The sequence below is a fragment of the Echinops telfairi genome, unplaced genomic scaffold, assembly GCF_000313985.2.
Source record: "Echinops telfairi isolate 266 unplaced genomic scaffold, ASM31398v2 ScPeMD7_60;HRSCAF=208, whole genome shotgun sequence".
In the NCBI taxonomy this organism is placed as follows: Eukaryota; Metazoa; Chordata; class Mammalia; order Afrosoricida; family Tenrecidae; genus Echinops; species Echinops telfairi.
The window spans coordinates 4,477,183-4,498,750 of NW_022103958.1; the positions used below are offsets into that span (position 1 = coordinate 4,477,183).

Here is a 21,568-nt window from a genome sequence, read left to right on the forward strand (position 1 = left end):
AGGTTTGCAAGGTAGAATTGGGATCATGATAGTTGGGGGAGGAAGCGTTTAAGAACTAGAAGAGAGTTGTGAGTTTCATTATTGCTATACCATACCGAGTGACTCATCTCCTCCCCACTACCCCTCTGCAGGGTATGTCCAGTTGTCCAGATGGGCATTGGGCCCTTATCACGCACTACCCTCATTCACGATGATGTGGTTTTTTTTTTTTACACACCCCACCACCACCTTTGGTGCTTGAAGCCTGGTCCCTTCATGATCACACATGTTGGTGTGCTGCTTCCATGTGGGCTTTGTTGCTTCTGGGCTAGGTGGCCGCTTGTTTACTTTCAGGCCTTTAAGTCCCCAGACGCTATAGGTCTCGATAGCCGGCCACCACCAGCCTTCTTCACCACACTTACTTATGCACACATTCGTCTTCAGCGTTTGTGTGGGGAAGGTGATCAAACAGTGATGATTTTTGTTCTTTGGTGTCAGCTACCTGATCCCTTCAACACTTCGTGTTCACACAGGCTTGTGTGCTTCTTCTCTGTGGGCTTTGCTGTTTCCGAGCTAGATGGCTGCTTGTTTGCCTTCAAGCCTTTAAGACCCCAGACGCTATATCTTTTGATAGCCTGGCACCATCAGCTTTCTTCACCACATTTGCTTATGCATACATCTGTCGTCTTCAGTGATCATGTCGGGAAGGTGGGTATCATGAAATGACCGTTTAGCTGAGCAAGGTGCTCTTATATTAAGGGAATGCGTATGAGGAAGCCCAATGTCCACGTGCCACACTACTGCTAAACCTATAAATATATGCACCTAGGTCCATTTCCCCCATAATATATTTACATATGTACATGTCTGTATTTAGGCCTCTATGTATGCCCTTTGCCTCCTACTCCTAGAGGTATTTCCTTACGCTTTCCTCTTGTCCCACTATGTTCAGCCTTCATTCTGGTTTCAGTATTTCCTCTCTGTTACATTGCCCTTGGTCACTCCCTACCAGTCCTCCCCTCCCCTCCCTGCCATTGGTTTAGAACCACTCGTTGTTCCTTTGTCCCTGGGTTGGCCAACACCTCCTCCCTTCCCCTACCTCCCACACTCTCATGTCCCTCCGGGGCCATTGGTCCCTTTATTTTCTTCTCACATTTTTTTTGGTCCAGCCTCTCTTATCTAGGTGGACGTGCAGACATATTAATATGTGCATAACATTTGGGATGGCTTTGACAGCACAGCACCAAAGTGCACATACGAACATGGCGACGACAGCAGCAGCACTGGCAAGCTAACAAACAAAATAGCCACTGACGTACAAGATTTAAAAGAAGAGAAAAAAGGAAAGAAACAAAACAAATAGGCTGGGGGGGAAAAAAAAGCCTGTTAGTAGTTCAAGGTCTGTTTGTTGACCTTTAGGAGTGTTTTCCGGACGAGTCTAATGGGGTGCCACGTCCTGGCCCCAAAGTCCATCGTTTGTACTCCCTTGGGACCTCTGTGCTCTGCTTCCCTGCTGCTCCATTGCACACCCCCAGTGTTTTGCCTCAGTGTGGTAGGGTCAGCTCAGTCGCACATCCTACACTGTGTCTCCGGTGCTGTCCCGTGCAGGCCATGGGTCAGTGCAAGATGTCGCATCTCACCGTGGGGGCAGTTACATGGTCCTCTCTGTACATTGGGCCCTCCGAGCTGGGCTATCGTCCTCTGAGCTTGGTGGACCCAGGTGTGCTCCGCTCCGTTCTGCCTCCTCCTTCCTTTGCTTCAGCTTCCTCTGGGTGTGGTGTGGTAGGTCAGTTCCTTTCTCACACCAGACGATCTATTTCCATTTTCTGTGGGACTCCCTTCCATGGTGGAGGTCGGGCTAATTCTAGTTAGTGCCGGCATATGGTCCAGTCTCTGTGGTTTCCCAGATCTTCTGTACTTTCTATCATATTCTGTTCTCTAGTGTTTCCATTCCTGTCCCTCTCTTTCTGAACCCTTTCATGCCCAAGCTAGCTGTCCTTCTCATAAGATTTCTTTTATCAAAAAAGAATAAGACAATGGTCTTCTGTTCCCATTTTGAAAGATAAGTAGATTTGTGAATTGAGCTCTCCCTTTATACAGAAAAGTGATTACAGAAGCAGTATTCAAGCTAACCAAATAATATAAAAATTTCCCTCTTTATAGTTAGAAAACAATAAATTTTCATTTATGACATTTCTTGACAAATACTCAATTGGTATACAGACCATGTAAACAGTGTCACTTGCAATACATAGTATTATTACCAAGGTTGGCTTGTGACAGACTTCTATTTTCTTGTGGCCTTTTGAAACTGGAGTATAATGAATTTAGAATAATACTTTTAAATAGAATATTCACAGAGAGAATCCAAGTGGTTTTATAAAAAAGTATGATCAGTGATAGATGCTTATTCCAGGATTACAAGGATGGGTTGATATTAAAACAATAGATCAAAAGAAATCTATAATTTCAGACATTAGAACAGTACAAATTTCACCATACCTTCTTGATAAAAAAATGTTAGCTACATTAGATACAAAACAACTACATATAAACACATAGGTAGAACTGCATATATTAATGAACATAGCCAACCAAAAAATTAGTGAAACATTAGGTGCATTCACATTGAAATAAGAAATTTAAATGCTTGCTGCTACCATCATTGTAATGCTCTATAATTAGACTTAAGAATAAAAGAGGACCTGTTAGTATTGGGAAAGAAGAGGTTAAATGTAAATTATTTTTACATTTCATGATTATGTCTTTGTAAAACCTAAAAAGTGACTCGACAGTATAATGATTGAGTGAGATGCTTGTATTCAGCATAACCAGATATTTATTGGGTGCAACTCTGTCCAGCCTTTCTCTGCAAACAATGTAGCTCTACATTATTTAATGATCTACCCTGTTGCCACCGAGACACCTGTGGGTAAATCTTGCAAAAATATTGTAGTTTAGGAACTTGTCTTTACTAATGTAGGAAACATTTAGAGGCACTTAGATACCTGTTCTAAATCTGTAAATGTATAATTCTAATTTACCCTGTTAGGGTAAGCTGCAGAATCAGAGGGAATCATATTGACACTGCCATGAGGCAAATTTTCAGGAGAGAGAGGTCCAAACCCAGAGCTTCTTGTTGTCCTTTCCCCATTGAATCCTGAAAGATGTGATGTCCTCCTGGGCCTGATGAGTGACAGTACTCTAGTGTTGCCAACCAAGTGAACTTAATGTCCATGTATAACAAAAGCATGTTAACAGGTTTTTTATAGAAAATTATTTCATACGAGGGGATATTCCCCCCCAAAATGGACTTTTTTCCATAAAAATATGTTTTTAAATGTTTTTTAAATCATTTTATTGTGGTCTTTTACCACTCTTGTGTATCACAATCCATACATATATCCATTGTGTCAAGTGCATTTGTACATATGTGGCCATCATCATTTTCAAAACATTTTCTACTTGAGTCCTTGATATCAACTCATTTTCCCCCTTCCCCCATCCTCCCTATTTAAATTTTTTTACAAAACAACCATACCATTTTCAAAGTACTCCATTATACTTAACACATTTGTCAAATCTGCAATTCCATTCTTGGAAACATTTTTCAATCTTACCTGTTTGGATGGCTGACAGCACCTCCATTGTCTTTTTCTTCACTTCTGTGTTGTCAATTGCTATCCTTTCATGCCCGTCTTCATTCACAGTCACACAGAGCAAGGTCCCGTGAGTTAAGAGAGGCATGCTGTTTTTGCATGAGCTGGCGCATTGTTGTAGTGGCAAAACCAGTCCCCACCTGCCACAGATCAAGCCTTTATTGTCACACACTATTCATGCAGTCTATTCAGAACCTCTAAATAGAAAGCATGATTAACAGTCTGACCTGGTGGAATGAACTCCAAATACCCTATGACTTGACATTTTTGTCAGTTTGGGATGTTGACAGATGTCCAGAACGGGGTTTGTCATCATTCGACATTTCACCCTTTTTGAAATGAGAAAACCACTTGCACACTTGGGTTTTTTCCCATAGCGCTATTCCTGTGAGCTGTGTTCAACATCACAACAGTTCCTGTGACATTTTTCCGGAGCAGGAAACAAACTTTGACAACTGCACACAGACACCTATTCTCTTAAATCTGTCATCACAAAAAACAAGGTTTGAGCGAAAATGTTTTTCGACCCAATTGTCTGTGACCAGAGAGAACCTTCCCAGGTGATGCCACTAGGTGCACTAAACGAGTTGCTCAATGCTCGCCTAGCAGGAAAAATGTATACTATGAAAAGTTCCACTCCACCCAGCACAATTCCAGTTTTTGGGGGGTACCCCCTTGTATAATTCTATCAGTCTTATCTAATTTTATCATGTGAGCCTTCATATCAAATTTTCAAGAGAGTCTGTGACGTGTATTCAGTCCTTTAAGTGGCTGAATTAAAGGACTTTTGTTTTCATTGTTTTTAGGCTGGTGGGCCACCTAAGAAGGGGAAGCCAGCTGCACCAGGAGGTGCAGGGAGCAGTGGAGCCAAGAACAAGAAAGGGTTGGATACCAAAGAAATTGTGGAGCCTGAGCTCTCGGTCAGTATTGCCTCGTCACAAGCTTGTCAAACCAGGGGAAGTGCTAACCTGCGAGAAGAGCAGGGTTCTGTCCTGGCTGAATTTGCCAGCAAGTGCATGTGCCTTGGATAGATATCCCCAGACCAAACCTGTGGCTAAGTCAGTTCTGACTCCCAGTATACACTAGAAGACTTATAGGCTGTCGCATACCTGTGAAAGTGTGCTTTTTATATTGGCGGGGGTGTTTTGACAGTCTTGCAGTCTGTTTCCTTAAACAGTTTCTGTATCTTACAGCTAGAAGTGTGTGAAGAACAGGCGTCTGCTGTCCTTCCCTCTACCTGTGTCCCGCTTCTAGACAGCAGTAACTGGAAGGAGCGACTGGCCTGTATGGAAGAGTTTCAGAAGGTTGTCTGCGGGAATGAACTGGGTGAAAGAAGATGAGATTTTATGGGAGCAGAGAAATTGACAAAGTTCTCATCCCAATTACTATAATTTACAACAGATATGTGAAGCTGGGTTAACTAAAGATGGGGTGGGGGGGGTTGGTGGTTTGGGTTGGGTTTGTTTGGGTTGGTTGTAGAAACAGCTTGATTCTGTTTGTCATCTTTCAACATCTGTTTTCTCTTACCTCATAACTTAGTACTTATTCAATAAAATCAGGGTCTTATTCTGAATAATAAGGCTTAGTTGAATTTCAAAACTATGGTGCTCGTCCATTAAATTTAATGAGACAAGCAGATCTCTCCATTTAAGCTACCTCTCACCCCTGTGTTGTTTCACCCTTTGTCATCCTGGTTCCTTCGTAGAACAGAACAATCCCTTGGTGTGAGAAACTCCTTTTAAAAATCCAGCATGGGAAAGAAGCATAGCAACAACTCCTTTTGGCTTATACTTTGTGCTCTGGAACATTTAACTACTTCTAACCTACTCTACTTCACTGTTGTTAGAAAAATTACTAGGACAAAATCTGTATAAGCAGTTTCTCCCACCCGAGGCAAATGAAAAAAAAAACATTACTGTTAACTTTCCTTGCAACAAAGAATTTGTGAATTCCTCCAATGTGTAAAAGTAAATAATTTCAGTGATGATATACCAGCCAAAGCAAGCATGCACCTTAAGAAAATCAGCATCTTAAATTATAAAGGGTTCTTCTCTAACGCTCCTCAATTCCATTTCCCTTTCTCCTTCTTCAGATGTACCACTTCTTGATTTTATTGTTTTTGGTTTTCTTGAAACTCAACTTTCAGCCTTATTAACTCACCTTTGATTTACTTTAAGGCTGTGGAACTAATGGACCGAACTGAAATGCCATGCCAGGCATTAGTGAGGGTGCTGGCCAAGAAACCGGGGTGGAAAGAAACAAATTTCCAGGTACTTTGAATTCGAGGGTTCATGTCTGTTAAAATTTAAATAGTGTGTTACTATGTCCTGTGAGACAATAGAGGGGTATAGTTTCCCAGGGTGATATTTAGCACACCCTTTTTAAATCACTCAGCCAACATGTCAAATCACGAGATTAAATAGAAGAGGAATATCTCTGAAACTAAGGATGCAAAGAGTAACCTGACTGAATATCACTGCCACTAAATTTCTATATGGAAAATGTCGGCCTGGTGTATGTTTGCCTGTGTATATTCTCAATAGCAACAAAAGAAAGAAAAACTATTCGGGAGGAGCGGGGAGGGAGGGGGAAAAATGAGCTGACACCAAGGGCTCAAGTGGAAAGCGGATGTTGTAAGAATGATGAAGTCAGCATGTGTACTGATGTGCTGGACACAAATGACGTATGTACAGATTGTGATGAGTTATATGAGCCCCTAATAAAATGATTATTTAATAATTTAAAAAAAGAGGGGAGAGGAGATCTGGCAACCTGAAAAAACAAAAAAGAAAGAGAAAAACTAAAGGAAAAGTAAATATGTAAAATTAAAAATAGGAATGAGTGAATTATTGTATGATTTGTGGGTTATATGCCAATAAAGATGTTACGTTTTTTTAAAAATCAAACTATAAAATTTGTGTAATCAAATATGTGAAAAAGTTCTTTTTTTTTTTTTTTTTTTTTGAAAAAGTTCTTTTTAAGGAGATAAATAAGTGTCTTTGGCTTATCCTTGTCAGGTGATGCAAATGAAGCTTCACATAGTTGCTCTGATTGCCCAGAAGGGAAACTTTTCCAAAACATCCGCTCAGATTGTATTAGACGGCCTTGTCGACAAGATTGGAGATGTGAAGTGTGGAAACAATGCAAAAGAAGCTATGACGGCCATAGCTGAAGCCTGCGTGTTGCCATGGACGGCCGAGCAGGTTAGTGACAGCGCTCGATTCCCCATTGCCCCAGTGTCATGTTGGACTTGCTGGTCAAATGCCTGTCCTTTCCTTGAGTAAAATGGTTTTGATACAGCATGTTTATTTTAAGCTTTAGTAACAGACTGTTCCTGATAGTTGAAATTTATCTTAAGACTATTCCATGAAAGGCGGGAATAATTCTCTCTTATGACAGTGATCACTAGTGAAAAGATATAAATAGTCCAGCGTGTTTTTAATTCTGTTGACACTTACCTCATTTTCTTGTGATCATTAGATATTTAATTCCAAAGGTATAATTAGCACTTGTTTTTAACATAAAAAAACCTACCCTCAACCCCACATCTGCCTTATCACCCTGCTATGTTTCTATGGAAGGAGCTAAGCAGAGGGCACTTAACCGTGAGGTCAGCAATTCAGCCCCATCAGCTGCTTCTGGGGCAAAAGATGAAGCTTTCTGCTCCCATGAAGGTTTCTAGTGCCAGAAACCCTAAGGAGCAGTTCTCTTCTGCCCTGTACACAGTCTTGCTGAGTCTGAATCAACTCACTGACAGTAAGAAGCAGTAAGTATTCTTCCCTAAGAAGTGGGAATGGGAACACATCAATCATTGTGAAATGTTTTTCCCTGTTCCAGGTTATGTCGATGGCTTTCTCCCAGAAAAATCCCAAGAATCAATCAGAAACACTGAATTGGCTAGCAAATGCAATAAAAGAATTTGGATTTTCTGGGTAAGTCACAAAGAAATCAAATGGAAGATAATTACATATATTGCCAGCCTTTGGTTGGTCATTACAATATACCTTAATGCCATCTTCTTTCTGAGAAAGCACGTGGCCTGTTTCTGTGCTGTGCTGCTTTTTTTGTTGTTGTTTTTTAAATCATTTTATTGGCGTTCCTTACAGCTCTGATCACAATCTATATGCCCATCCATTGTGTCAAGCACATTTTTACATATGTTGCCAGCATCGTTTTCAAAGTGTTTTCTTTCTACTGTAGCCCTTAATATCAGCTCTTCATTCTCCCATCTCCTCCACCCTCCCTCCCTCATGAACCCTTGTTAATTTATAATCTCCACCACCACCATGTCTTACACCGACCGCTATCTCCCTTCACCCACTGTTCTGTTGTGCATCCCCCTAGGAATGGGTTATATGTATGTCATTGTGATCGGTCCCCCTTGTCAACCCCCACCTTCTCCTTATCCTCCTGGGCCATGCTGCTTTTTACAACATGCCTCTTACTATCCTACCAAATGAAGAACTAACAAGTAATGCAAAGAACTACTTGTTATGTCAGTTCTCTGGTGCCCTGTCATAGTTAGGATATTATTATAATCCATTCATAATACACCCTGTAATGTAAAACTGATCTCTAAGCATAACATAAAAAGCAGGTGATTTTTTTCTATTGTTCAATTTATGATTCTCATTTTATCATTCTTTAGCAGCTATTTATTGTATTCTTATGTTCTATTTGAACAATCTTTCTACTTTTATTGTTAAGCTCATTCACTCATTGCTGTGGTCACACACAACTCAGACAATACTCATGATTATAAAGATTTATTGTGGAAATTAATAGGTTACAGTTCAGTTAGAAATGCTCAAGATAGAGTTGTTCAGACAGAACACGTTACCAAGTTCTTTCAAGGTTGCTAGTAAATGCCCACTAGGGCATGCCACTCCAATAAGCCTCAACCCCAAAGCCCTCTTGCTCCAGCTCCACGAGTCAGTGAACTCAGATCCTGGAATAAGTTTCCAGAAGCACCCCATCCAAAAAGCCAGCCTCCTTCCTGAAAGCTCTCAGCTTTACTCTGACTGGGACGTTCCCATTGCTGTCTCATGCACTGGGCTCTTGGTTCTGCCATTGCTGCTGTGTCTCTGTCACTCCTCTTATGTCACTGGTATCTTCTGGATCAAGGAGGTTCATTGCATGGGGATCTTGGAGTCCAGAGGATGCACTTCACTCCTGGCTCTTCTGGCAGTGAGATCCCTTCTGCTTTCAGGGGGTCTTATTTTGTATACAACAGGATGATGATCACAATGAATCCTGTTAACAAGTCCTCACAACTGAAGCCTATCAGTATCTTCCCCTACCTTCTCCCACCCAGATCCATCAAGAAAAGATAATTTGGTGCAAGTTAGAGGGACTATTGTTAGAAAAGCCATATTAAACGATCTTCTGCCCTGTATCTTACAATGTTTCGGTCATTTTTTCAGGTCCTGGGACTGTATCATGGTCAGAATTAGATTTCTGCCTTCATGGGACCTAAGTCAGAAGTGAGAGACAAAGGATAAACAGTAAAAATAAGAGACAGAAGAACAATAGACTAAAAATAAAGCAGCGTGAAGGGTTTATCAGTGCCATCTTGGAGACTGGTTGGGATGGTGTTCTTTTCTGTGCGTTAGTCAGGGTCCTTCCTGAGCATCTCTATCTGAGCACAGCCTTGCAGGAAATGGAGAAGCAAGCAGCAAAATGCTGAGCATTCTAGATCATAGGAGTAATAAGTACAAAAGCCCTAAAGTAGAATTATGCATGCTGTATTCAGAAATACCAAGGAGACCTGCCTGATCGGAATGGAATAAATGAAAGGGTAGAACATATATAGCCTCAAAATTTTGAGCATGTGAAAAACCATTAGGAGTTTTGAGCAAAGGAGTAACTGGATCATTCCGGCTATAGTCAGAACCAAGGCAAAAGCAATGAGACTGTGGCATAGTGGAATCATCCCATCAAGAGCTTAGAGTGGCTTGGACATAGACTAGGGTGATGAGATTTTAACATTGGTACAACGGGACACCATTGATAAAACCTGGCGAAATAGCCACATGGCAGCCAAAAACCGTATACCCTAGCTTGTGCATTATTTCCAAAAATCGGGACTTTTTAAAAACGCCACGGGATGCGGGGAAAATTGTTAAAAATCAGGACTGTCCCGCCAAAAGCGGGACGTCTGGTCACCTTAACATAGATTGTAGAGGTAGAAGTATTAGAACTCAGATATTCTGAAAGTAGAGTTCATCAGGAGAGAGGGCAGTTCAGGATTACATGATGTGGCTCTTTTAGTGACACAAGTTTGGAGAGTGGACATTTAAGAATGTGGTTTTGAAGAATACTGAGGGTAACAAATGTACAGATGTGCTTTATACAATCGATGTATGTTCGGATTGTCATGAGTTGTATGAGCCCCCAATAAAATGACTTAAAAAAAAAGAATTTGGCTTTAGCATATTAGATCTAGGGCCTCTGCTAATCAAATGGTGATGTCACAAAGACAGGTGGATGTATGAATCTAGAGTTCTGGAAAAATATCCAGAATTGACTCGGGTTATCCGCATATAGATAGTATTTACAGCTCACTCTAAAATGAGTCAGGCAGACATATCCAAAGGTAGCCAGTCTGGCTTAATAAAGCACTAGTTTTAGTATGAATATCTTAATAATGAATGAATAATAATAAATATCTTCAGTATCATTTGTTTTTAACTGTAAATGATATTTCTCCTAGGTTGAATGTCAAAGCTTTCATTAGCAATGTGAAGACAGCTCTCGCTGCAACAAATCCAGTGAGTATATACCAGTATGTAGAGTAGTATCACTGCTGCCTTTGTGGGTGTGTTCTGGATTGGAGAGGTCTTTTTGTTCTGTCTAACAGGCTGTGAGGACTTCTGCTATTACCCTGCTTGGTGTGATGTATCTGTACGTTGGTCCATCTTTGCGAATGTTCTTTGAAGATGAGAAGCCTGCCCTCCTATCCCAGATCGATGCAGAATTTGAGAAGGTAAAGATTCTCCAAACAATATTAGCAATTGGTGGGCTTGAGGATATTTGTATTAATTGGTTAAATGTAAACTTTCAATCCTTTGTAATAAAGAATAAATAAGCATTTACTCTCATCTGCATAAAATATCTCCTGACAAGTTCATGGGAAATTATTGATTTAGTGAGGAATACAGCTCATTATCTATACTGTAGGATGAGAGAGTTTCCTCTTGGTATCCTTTGTGAATAACATCATGAATGCATTACTTATTCCAAAAGTACATTAAAAATAACACTTTACATTTAAAAAGAGAAACTTGCCTCTCCTTAAACTTAATTTTCTAACCTAAATTGCTCAGTCTTTGCAGAGTTGTTCTGTATTTATTCGTACAAATCAATGGGAAACTTCATGATTGAGAAATCAGATTCATCTAAGTTTGCATAGAAATAAAAAGGAGGAGCTGATACCAAGCCTTCAAGTAGAAAGCAAATGTTTTGAGAATAATGATGGCAACATATGTACTAATGTGCTTGACACAATGGATGGATGGATGGATGGATTATAAGTGTTGAACGAGCCCCCAATAAAATGGTTTTAAAAATTTTTAAAGCAAGAAAACATTGCTGAGAAAATGAAAAAAAGAAAGAAAAGAAAAAAATACTTTTTGTCATATAATCTCAAACTTAGAATTTGGGTAGGAATGAAAATGTCTACTGTACAGATATTAAGTATCATGAGTAAATGTGGACATTTCACCTCAGTGCCACTCCAGACTTGTGTACTCTGACTGCTTTCATCAAGTTCATTAACCTCACTGATTTATGTGTGTAGATGCAGGGACAGAGCCCACCTGCTCCAACTCGAGGGATTACCAAGCACAGCGCAAGTGCAGTGGATGAAGGAGAGGATGGTGACGAACCCGAGGAAGGGGGCAGTGATGTTGTTGATTTTTTGCCAAGGGCAGAGATTAGGTAGGTTTTAAATGGGAAAATGGTTGATTTGATGCATCATACTGAATCCTAAACGATATGTTCTTTGACGTTGGTCAGGGGTACTTTTGTGACATTATTCTTTGAGGTGTGTGCAATTAAGATTGTCTTCCATTTTTCAGTGATAAAATCACTTCAGACTTGGTATCTAAGATTGGTGACAAGAATTGGAAGATCAGGAAAGAAGGCCTAGATGAAGTGGCAGGCATCATCAATGAAGCAAAATTTATCCAGCCAAATATAGGTGAACTTCCCACTGCCTTGAAGGGTCGACTCAATGATTCAAATAAAATCTTGGTATGTAGATCATGTGCCTGTTCTTATTCCCCCCCCCCCCCCCCCCCGAAGTTCCTTTTCAGTAGAGCCTCTCCTAGCAAAAAAATATATACAAAGGGTCACTTTATTTACTTTGAACTACAAATAACTCCCCAGATCCATTGCCACTGAGTTGATTCCAACTCACAGCAACCCTGTAGGACAGAGTAGAGCTGCTCCTTATCGTTTCTGAGGCTGTGAATGTTCACGGCTGCCTCATCTTTTCCCCCTCCACACACTGGGGAGCAGCACAAAGCCTAACCCACTGCCATGATTGCCTATAGTTTTTGAAGTATAGCTCAAGATGTGTTTTGTGGAAAACAAGTTTAGTAATCTAATTTCCATAAATGTCAGAGTTTGCTTTTTACAGAAACCTAGCCATTCCTGTTGATTCTGACTCATAGCAACTGCAGAACAGAGTCAACGTGTTCCCTAGGGTTTCCATCTTTATAGAGAATGCCCCTAAACTGTCCTCATTTCTAGTGCCTACATTTACATTGCTGAGTTAGGGTTGTCATACCTTACCATGAAATTGTTAAGCAGTAAGGACTTCAGAGTAAACTTTCAGTCATTCAGTTTTGTAAACTGATCAAAGGAGAGACCACAGCCTAAAAATTATTTCCAAGCCAAATAGGAGTCACATCATAATGATATAATTGCATTTGCAAGAAGGTCAGAAACCACGTACTGTACTGACTATACCAGCAAACTTGTAAAACTTTTAACCCAATTTACTGTGGCTTAAACAAAAAGTGCTACCTCTTTCCACTCAGGTGCAGCAGACATTGACTATCCTCCAGCAGTTGGCAGTAGCCATGGGCCCAAACATCAAGCAACATGTGAAGAACTTGGGCATCCCTATCATCACAGTCCTTGGAGACAGCAAGGTAGAACTTGACTCACATACCACAGCTCCAATCTGGAAGAGGCCAGCCACATTCTCGGGCTAAGACTAAGTCTCTTGTCTAGAGTACATGTCCATATCCTTGGTAATGAGGAGATTTTTAGCAGGAAATAGCAAACAGTTTTACAGCCCAAGCAGTATCAAGGTGTGACCGGTTATATTACGTACTACCTTTGTTCAGCCTTCAGTGAGTGATGTACATTCTCCAGGGCTGGGATTCTTTATCTGTGATGCTGAATTAAATAAGGGTTTGTACTTAAAGTGCATTGAACTGTGCCTTCGCACATAGTATGCACTCAGTAAGTTGTGGCTCTTGTTTTTTTGTTTAAGAGCCACCTCATTCTAAAAAAGTATTAGTGTAAAGAGTCTGAATAAATATATGAATGAGTTAATGACTCGTGAGTTTACTTTCCCCCTAAACTATTAGAATAAGACCTAGTAGTTCAGTAAGATCTTGCTACTTTGACAGTCCGAGGATTAGTGTCATTGAAGATCACTAGCCATTTCTATATAGCCCTAGACTAAATATTTGAATGTCTACTCATCTTTTTATTTTTTATTTTGGTAATCAACTTCACTAGAGGAATTGGTCTATTTTAATTTTTTTTCAAATCCTTCAATGAATAGGAAAACATAACTTCAATGTTACAGAGTTCTGTTATGTAGAATTTTTGTTTTTAGGAGATAGTTGTAGACATATGAACCAGTAGAGATTCAGGGGAGAGTATCTGAAGAGTTTATTCTATTCCTTTTATATTCTTTTTATGCCCAGGTCACTGTTTTGTCCTAATTAAACAAGTGTGAGATCTTGACATTTGAGTTTTATGTCTCTGCCTCTCTATGAAATTTTAGTACAACTATTGAATTTGATTCTGTCTCAGAGATAACAAGTTTTTCACCCTTGTCTCCCAACCATCGTTGCTGGTTTTGGTAATTCTCCCTAAAGAGCCATGTTCGCGCTGCTGCTCTGGCGACAGTGAGTGCTTGGGCGGAGCAGACCGGCATGAAGGAGTGGCTGGAGGGAGAGGAGCTTTCTGAGGAGCTCAAAAAGGAAAACCCTTTCTTGAGGCAAGAGGTTGGTACTAACAAGACTGATGTGCTTTATCTGTGTCTTTTACCTTTTTAGTTGCTTATGCCCACCTAATACGTTGGTATGATGTAATCTTGTCCGTAGGAGTAAAAGAGGTTCATTAATCGAACAGTAAATAATATGAAATTACACTTCCTGGAGCTTTTGTGTTCGCGTGTGACTGCTGCCGCTCCAGCACCACCACCCACCCATGAACTCCTTGAATGGATGGCTGAAAACTCAGACACTCAAGCTCACAGCCATTGAGTCGATTCCGGTTCCTTACTGGGTGACCTTCTAGGGAGGGTGGAGCAGCCCCTGGGGGGGTTTACTTGTTACGGGAGTTCAAAACCCTGCCTTTATCCCAAGGAGCAGCTGGTGGTTTCCAACTCTTGAACCTGTGGTTAGCAGCCTACCTCGTAGCCACTATGCAACCAGGGCTCCAACAGGTCTAGCTTATTTATGAAACTTCTTTCTTTCTGTCTGTCTTTCTTTCTTTTTCAAACTCAAATTGATAAAACAGAGATGTCAGTCAGGATATAAAAATAAGTACAAAGTTCAGCATTCAAAACCCAGTCAGTGTTAATTCACCGCATCAATAGGCTAAAGAAGAAAAGTCAGATGACCATTTCAGTTAGCTCACAGAAAGCATTTGAAGAAACGTAATGTGCCTTTGTCACACAATTCTCAACAAGTTAGGAATGAAGAATTGCATCAACGTGATGACCTTTACGTAGAACTTACAGGATACTCGATGGCGAAAGGCAGAGTGCTTTGGGAGCAAAACAAGAGTGGCTATTCATCATGACACCGGGGTTTCTAATCACTGCAGATAAGCAAGAAAGAGAAGTGAAAGACATAGACTAAAGCTGTCTCTAGTTGCAGGTGCCATAATTTCATGGAAAGTACAGTAAATCTACAAATAAATCCCTAGATGCAAAATCAGCTGACAAAAATCAAACACGTTTCTTTATACTGCAGTGAACATGTAGAAACCAAGATTAAAAGTGCAGTTCAAGCACTAGTTATACACTAACAAAACAAAGATACATAAGCTGAAAATTACAACATGTTGAAGAAACAAGACAAATAAGTAACAAGCTCTGTTCCTCACTTGGAAAACTCAGCATACTAGAGATGTCAAACCCAAACCAAAGTCATTTTCATCCAGTCAGTTGTAACTCACATAGACCCTACAAGGTAGGGTCTAGCCACTGTCCCTCTGGCTTTCTCCAAGGAGCCAGCTGGTGGTTTGAACCACCAACCCTGTGGTTAGCAGCTTACTTCACCACTAGATCTTAGCAGAGATTACAATTCTTACTAAATTGATCTATGGGTTTAATGCAATTTCTATCAAAATCCCAGCATAGACATAGACAAAGCCATTACTGTCAAGTTGATTCCTACTCGGCAACCCAATAAAATAAAATAGCATTTTAATCGCAGGTCTTTGAACACCTAAGACAGTCTTGACAAAGAATAAAGGGGGAAAAATCACTCTCCCCACTACCAGCATGTCGATTTCCACTCATAGTGACTTTGTGTGTGTCGGAGAACTTCACTCACTCTGGTTTTCAGTGACTACCAACCTGAGAGGTAGATCACCAGGTCTTTCTTCCCTACCTATATGATTGCAGTAATCAAAATACTTTCATGTTGGTGGAGGGATAGAAACATGCATTGGAGGAACAGGAGCACCCAGAAATAGACCCACAGAAATAAGGGCAACTCATTTTTAACAAAGCTACCAAAGTAGTCCAGTGCAAGAAAGGTTATAGGACATTTTTGGAACGTATGGTTAGACAGTGATCTATAGATTCAATACCATGAGCACAATTCATCACAGGAAAATCCATATAAATCTTTGAAAGGAAAAGCTATATAAATTGGACCTCCTTATGATGAAAGACCATGTGAAGAGATTGAATATTTGCAAGCTTTGTATCTGATAAAGAGCTAATACCCAGAATATATAAAGAACTCTCAAAACTGAACAATACAAAAATTTTCATTAGAAAATGGGCAAAAGAAGGACCTGATGCCAGGGGCTTAAGTGGAGAGGAAATGCTTTGAGAATAATGAGGGCAATGAATGTATAAATGCGCTTTACACAATTGATGTATGTATGGATTGTGATAAGAGTTGTATGAGCCCTTAATAAAATGATTAAAAAAAAAAAAAGAAAATGGGCAAAAGATACAAACAGATATTTCACTGAAAAGGATATAGCCGTGGTCAATAAGTACTTGAAAGATGTTATATCACTTTTGCCATCAGGGAACACAGATTAAAACTGCAATGAGACACATCAGAATGCTAAAATTTTAAAAAGGTCATAATAGGGTCGCTGTGAGTTGGCATCGACTCAATGGCAGTGAGTTTGGTTTGGTTTATGGATGCTTGTTGTGGCCCCGTAGATAAATGTCAAATCATGCAATGTGTCCAAAGCCAACCCCAAAGGTCATACATATATTGTACAATTCCGTCTTGTATGAAATGACAAGATTGTAAATGTAGGAGTTTCCAGGGGTTAGGGATGCGAAGGAGGGAAAGGGTGTGAGTCTAGACAGCAAGACATTGCTGTGATGGAACTCTTCCATATCTTGGCGGGGATGGTGGGTGATCTCAAATGCACGCGGTTAATTTGTGTGGCACTAAATGAGCACAAGGCAAACTGAGGAAATCTAAACGAAATTAATGAGTTCTTTCCATTCTGTATCCTAATTGGTTAAGTATACTAGAATCTTATCAAATGCTACCATTGAAGAAAATTGAATTAGGGTTTCTCAAGATCTCTTCTTTATCTTCTAGAATTCATATTAATCTATAATTTCAACAATTTAATTTAAAAATATGGATATGAATTGTAGATATACAGAAAATATTGCTGTAAAGTAAAAACATAAGTCTTCGAGAATTTATCTTTTGACTAAATAACTTGTTTGGGTCTGTAAGAAATTAAAACTCAAAGCCAGTGCTATCAAGTTGATTGGGATTCATAGCAGTCCTACAGAAGAGGGTAGAATTACTTCATGGGATTTCTGTAATCTTTTACAGAAGAATTGATACATTTGAATTATGTTATTGGCAAAAAGTACTGAATGTACTTTGAACTGCTAAAAGAGTGAATCAGAATACTTGAAAGCAGTGTAGACCGGAAAGCTCTTTGGAATTGAGTGGCGAGACTTTGTCTCGTGTGTTTTGGGCATATTGTCAGGAAGAACCAGTGTCTGTGTCTCATGCTTGGTAGAGCAGAGAGAGCACAAACAAGGAAGACCCTCAGTAAGGTGGACTGACACAGTGGCTGCAGCACTGGGCTCAAACATAGCAATGACTGTGAGGTGCTGCAGACCCGGGCAGTGTGTGTGTTTCCGTCCGTTCTGAAGCGTCTCCATGAGTCAGAAGCACCTCAATGGCACTGTAAACAGCACAGTCATACAGAGGCTGACGTCACAGCTTTCTGATGAGTGCAAGTGCTGATTTTTGGGTTAGCAGCTGAGCCACTTAACCAGCACACATCACAGTCTCCTCTTTTGAGTCCTTATGCTTGAGTTACTTCTTAGAACTTTAAAAGAGAGAAAGAGAAGTGAAAGCTACCCATCTTAAAAATACATTAAGAATCATTAAAGCTCTTCCTAAAACTGGGGGTGGGGGGGGTGGGAGGTGGGTCTATAAAGCTTTATAATTTATGCCTAAATAGCATCTAACGAACTATGCCCTGATTTTAAAGATGATTGTCATCTTTGCATGTAATTCTTAAATAGGGTACAGTTCTTGAACAATGAAAATTATTGACTGTGTTTTGGAAAGCCGTGGCTTAAGAGCCAACAGTGCAGTGTTTGAAACTGATGAAATCATTACGCCTAAGACTGTAAACAATTTTCCACTGAAGTGTGTGACTAGTATTTTATTTCTTTTGGCAGCTTCTGGGGTGGCTGGCTGAGAAACTACCTACTCTTCGTTCCACCCCTACAGACCTTATCCTTTGTGTTCCTCACCTCTACTCCTGTCTAGAGGACCGAAATGGCGATGTACGAAAGAAGGCCCAAGATGCTTTGCCCTTCTTCATGATGCATTTAGGGTATGAGAAGATGGCCAAGGCTACAGGGAAACTGAAGGTACCACTTGGTTTTTTTATTGTCCCATGACATTAGAAAAATATTGGACATGAATTTATAGCCACAAAAAAAATCCTATTACCCCACCCACATGAGTCCCAAACTGAATTCCTGATGAGAGCAAAAATAAAATACTTAGTAGCATAGAACCTTTAAAGAATCTACTGTACTCCAGGGTGAAAATTTTGACCTAGGATAAGTAGTTTAGTATGACTTCACACCGTGTGTTACTTCTTTCACACTGCTGTTTCCCTCACTCAGAGGGTATTGTAAAATCAGGAGCACAATCATTTACTTTAAGTAACCAAATATAAGTCAGTCATTTTTGTGACCGCTCACTTTTTATGTTGTCTCCCTAGCCAACTTCTAAAGACCAGGTATTGGCCATGCTAGAGAAAGCCAAAGCCAATATGCCAGCCAAACCTGCACCTGTTAAACCAGCTTCCAAAGCAACGGGAGGGTCAGCTCCAGCCAAATTCCAACCTTCATCAGGTAACTATCTTAAGACGCGGAAGGAAATGACTCTAGGGAACTTGGAGAAGAAACCCAACCTCTGTTTTCATCACATTTCCTCATCACAGGTTCTAGATCCCAAGCCCTCCTCCCTCTCTCATTACCCTCCTATCATAATCATTTGTGAAGTACCAGTTTTAGTCCAGGAACTGTACAAAGGCACAAAGAAGATTAGCTTGGTTTCAGAATCCAATAGGGAGTCTTCAGTGATATATTCCAGGAAGCTAGTGACATCCTATGTTTTAAAGTTTCCACAACCATTTTCTGCTGTTGGATATTACAATTGGAAGGAGAATGGAGACCACAAACTTAATAAGGATAGCATAGAGCCACTGAGCAAAAAGAATTGGTTGATACTCAACCATTTCAGGAGGTAGCATATGATCAAGAACCAGAGGTACCAAAGGAAGAAGTTCAAGTTGCACTGAAAGGCAATGGTGAAAACAAGGCTTTGGAAATAGACAAACTACTAATTGAGATACTTCAACAAATGGCTGCAATACTGGAAATGTTGACTTGTCTATCCCAAGACATTTAGAAGGTGGCTAACATGTGAGGGCATCCGTATTTGTGCCCATTCCGCAGAAAGGTGACCCAAGAGAACGACATTGTTGAGCAATGGCATAATGCCACATACAAGTAAAACTTTAAGACTACCCAAAATTAAATCACCAGCGACCTGCCAAAGTTCAAACCAGATTCAGAAGAGGATGTACAACAGAGTATACGCCCCCCCCACCACCAAAATTTGTTTTTAAAAAAGAACAACATATACCATGCTGATGCCATATGATCTTGCCTGAAAGTAAAGAATACTACAAAGATCTTTACTTGTATTTTCTTGACTCTGTAAGATCCGTCAATTACGGATCATAACAACTATGGATATCGTTGTTAAAAATGGAATTTCTAGAACACGTAATTGTGCTCATGGAGAACCTGTACAGAGATTAAAAGACAGGCCTGAATAGAACAAGTGATGCTGAGTGGTTTAAAATTAGGACAGGTATGTGTAAGAGATTAATCTTTTCACCACACTTAGTCTGTCTGCTGAGCAAACAGCACTAGAAGCTGGACTACATAGGTGAAGAAGAAAGCAGCTTCACGATGGGAGGATGACTCATTAACCTGTCATACAGGTCACACAACCTTGCTTGCTGAAAATGATGTACATCTAAGACTGTGGCCTTTGGTGTGGATTATACCTCAATATAAAAAAAAAGCAAAAGTCTTATTCCAGGGGCTTTGTTTCAGAAGTCTAAATAGACATTATTTTGGCTAATGGGGCATATATTTTTTTAATTTGTACAGTTTTAATAATTGTTACTTGGCATAATCAAACTGTACTGTATCCAAAGGAAAATGCCAGCTCCTATACTGAACTACAATACTATGGCCATGAAAACATGATGGCTGAGACTTGAATTTATCTGACAACAAATAGGATTTTTCTACATTCCAATAAAGCAAACAATATATCATGTTATAGATGTACAGTTTAGGGACTGGCCCCAATCTCAACTACCCCTCCCCCCAGAAGAATTCATTTCAGAGGACAACACTGAAGCTACAACTCAGGGAGACGGGCATGTCTGACCAGAGCACACAGGAGCAAATGAAGAGAGAGGAAGAGACAGTGGAACACATCCTGGCCCACCAACCCCTGAGAATGACATTCCCACTCAGCAGCCAAAGCACAGAGAGGATCATAGGGCCGGCCCAACTACAAGACATGATGTCCCTCACTGACCCATAGTACTACGGGGAACAACCCTGGAGACACAGTGCGGGAATTGTGCCTGATCTGACCCCACCACACTGAGGGGAAACACTAAGGGGGTGCAACAGAACAGTAAGGGAACAGAGCAACGAAGTCCCCAGGGAATACCAAAAATAAACTTTGGGACCAGGGCGTGGCACCCCATCAGACTTGACTGGAAAACACCTCTAAAGGTCAACAAAGAAACCTTGAACAATTAACAGGCTTTTCTTTTTGGTCATTGCTTTTTTTGTTCTTTTGTTTTCTTGTGTTGCTTTGTTTTGTTATGTCTTGTTTTTTGTACATATTATCTCTGCAAGTCTATCTAGATAAGATAGGTGGAATAAACAATCTGGAGGAGCAAACAGCAGGACTGATGGTTCTGGGGGGACATGAGTGACGGGGAGGCGGGGGAAAGAAAGGGGATGTTAAACCCAGGGACAAAGGAACAAGTGATTCAAAATCTATGACAAAGGAGGTCTGGTAGGGCTTGATCAAGGGCAGTGTAACCTAAAGGAATTACTAAAACCCAAATGAAGGCTGAACATGATAGTGGGACAAGAGGAATGTAAAAGAAATAGAGGAAAGAACTAGGAGGCAAAGGGCATTTATAGAGCTCTAAATGCAGGCACGTACATATGTAAATATATATATATACACATATATACACATATATATGACAATGGGGAAATAGATCTATGTGCATATATTTATAGGTTTAATATTAAGGTAGCAGCTGGACATTGGGCCTCTACTCAAGTACTCCCTCAGTGCAAGAACATTTTGTTCTGTTAAACTGGCATTCCATGATGCTTATCTTCCTGACACTACGCCGAAGACAAAGCAGGTGCATAAGCAAATGTGGTGAAGAAAGCTAATGAAGCCCGGCTATCAAAAGATACAGCATCTGGGGTCTTAAAGGCTTGAAGATAAAAAAGTGGCCATCTAACTGAGAAGCAACAAAACTCACATGGAAGAAGCACATCAGCCTGTGCGATCACGAGGTGCCAATGGAATCAGGTATCAGGCATCAAAGAACAAAAAAATCATATCATTGTGAATGAGGGGGAGTGCGGAGTGGAGCCCCAAAGCCCATCTGTAGGCAACTGGACATCCCCTGACAGAATGGTTGTGGGGAGGAAACGAGCCAGTTAGGGTGGGGTATAGCACCGATGAAACAGAACTTTCCTCTAGTTCTTTAATGCTTCCCCCTCCCACTATCATGATCCGAATTCTACCTTACAAATCTGGCTAGACCAGAGGATGTACACTGGTACAGATAAGAGCTGGAAACGG

The 21,568-nt window shown here is 40.4% G+C and overlaps 1 protein-coding gene across 3 annotated transcripts in view; it reads left to right on the top strand.

Annotated features, from left to right (window-relative positions):
- Positions 1-21,568, top strand: part of CKAP5 (cytoskeleton associated protein 5) — a 115,090-nt gene that overhangs the window by 68,281 nt on the left and 25,241 nt on the right. For all 3 annotated transcript variants that reach the window (XM_045290889.1, XM_045290891.1, XM_045290890.1), the window contains exons 14-26: positions 4,445-4,558; positions 4,832-4,942; positions 5,816-5,908; positions 6,656-6,841; positions 7,476-7,570; positions 10,351-10,408; positions 10,498-10,623; positions 11,437-11,576; positions 11,717-11,891; positions 12,683-12,796; positions 13,760-13,888; positions 17,806-18,000; positions 18,360-18,492. In XM_045290889.1, coding sequence (XP_045146824.1) covers positions 4,445-4,558; positions 4,832-4,942; positions 5,816-5,908; positions 6,656-6,841; positions 7,476-7,570; positions 10,351-10,408; positions 10,498-10,623; positions 11,437-11,576; positions 11,717-11,891; positions 12,683-12,796; positions 13,760-13,888; positions 17,806-18,000; positions 18,360-18,492 — 1,669 coding nt within the window. The remainder of the gene's footprint in view (positions 1-4,444; positions 4,559-4,831; positions 4,943-5,815; positions 5,909-6,655; positions 6,842-7,475; positions 7,571-10,350; positions 10,409-10,497; positions 10,624-11,436; positions 11,577-11,716; positions 11,892-12,682; positions 12,797-13,759; positions 13,889-17,805; positions 18,001-18,359; positions 18,493-21,568) is intronic.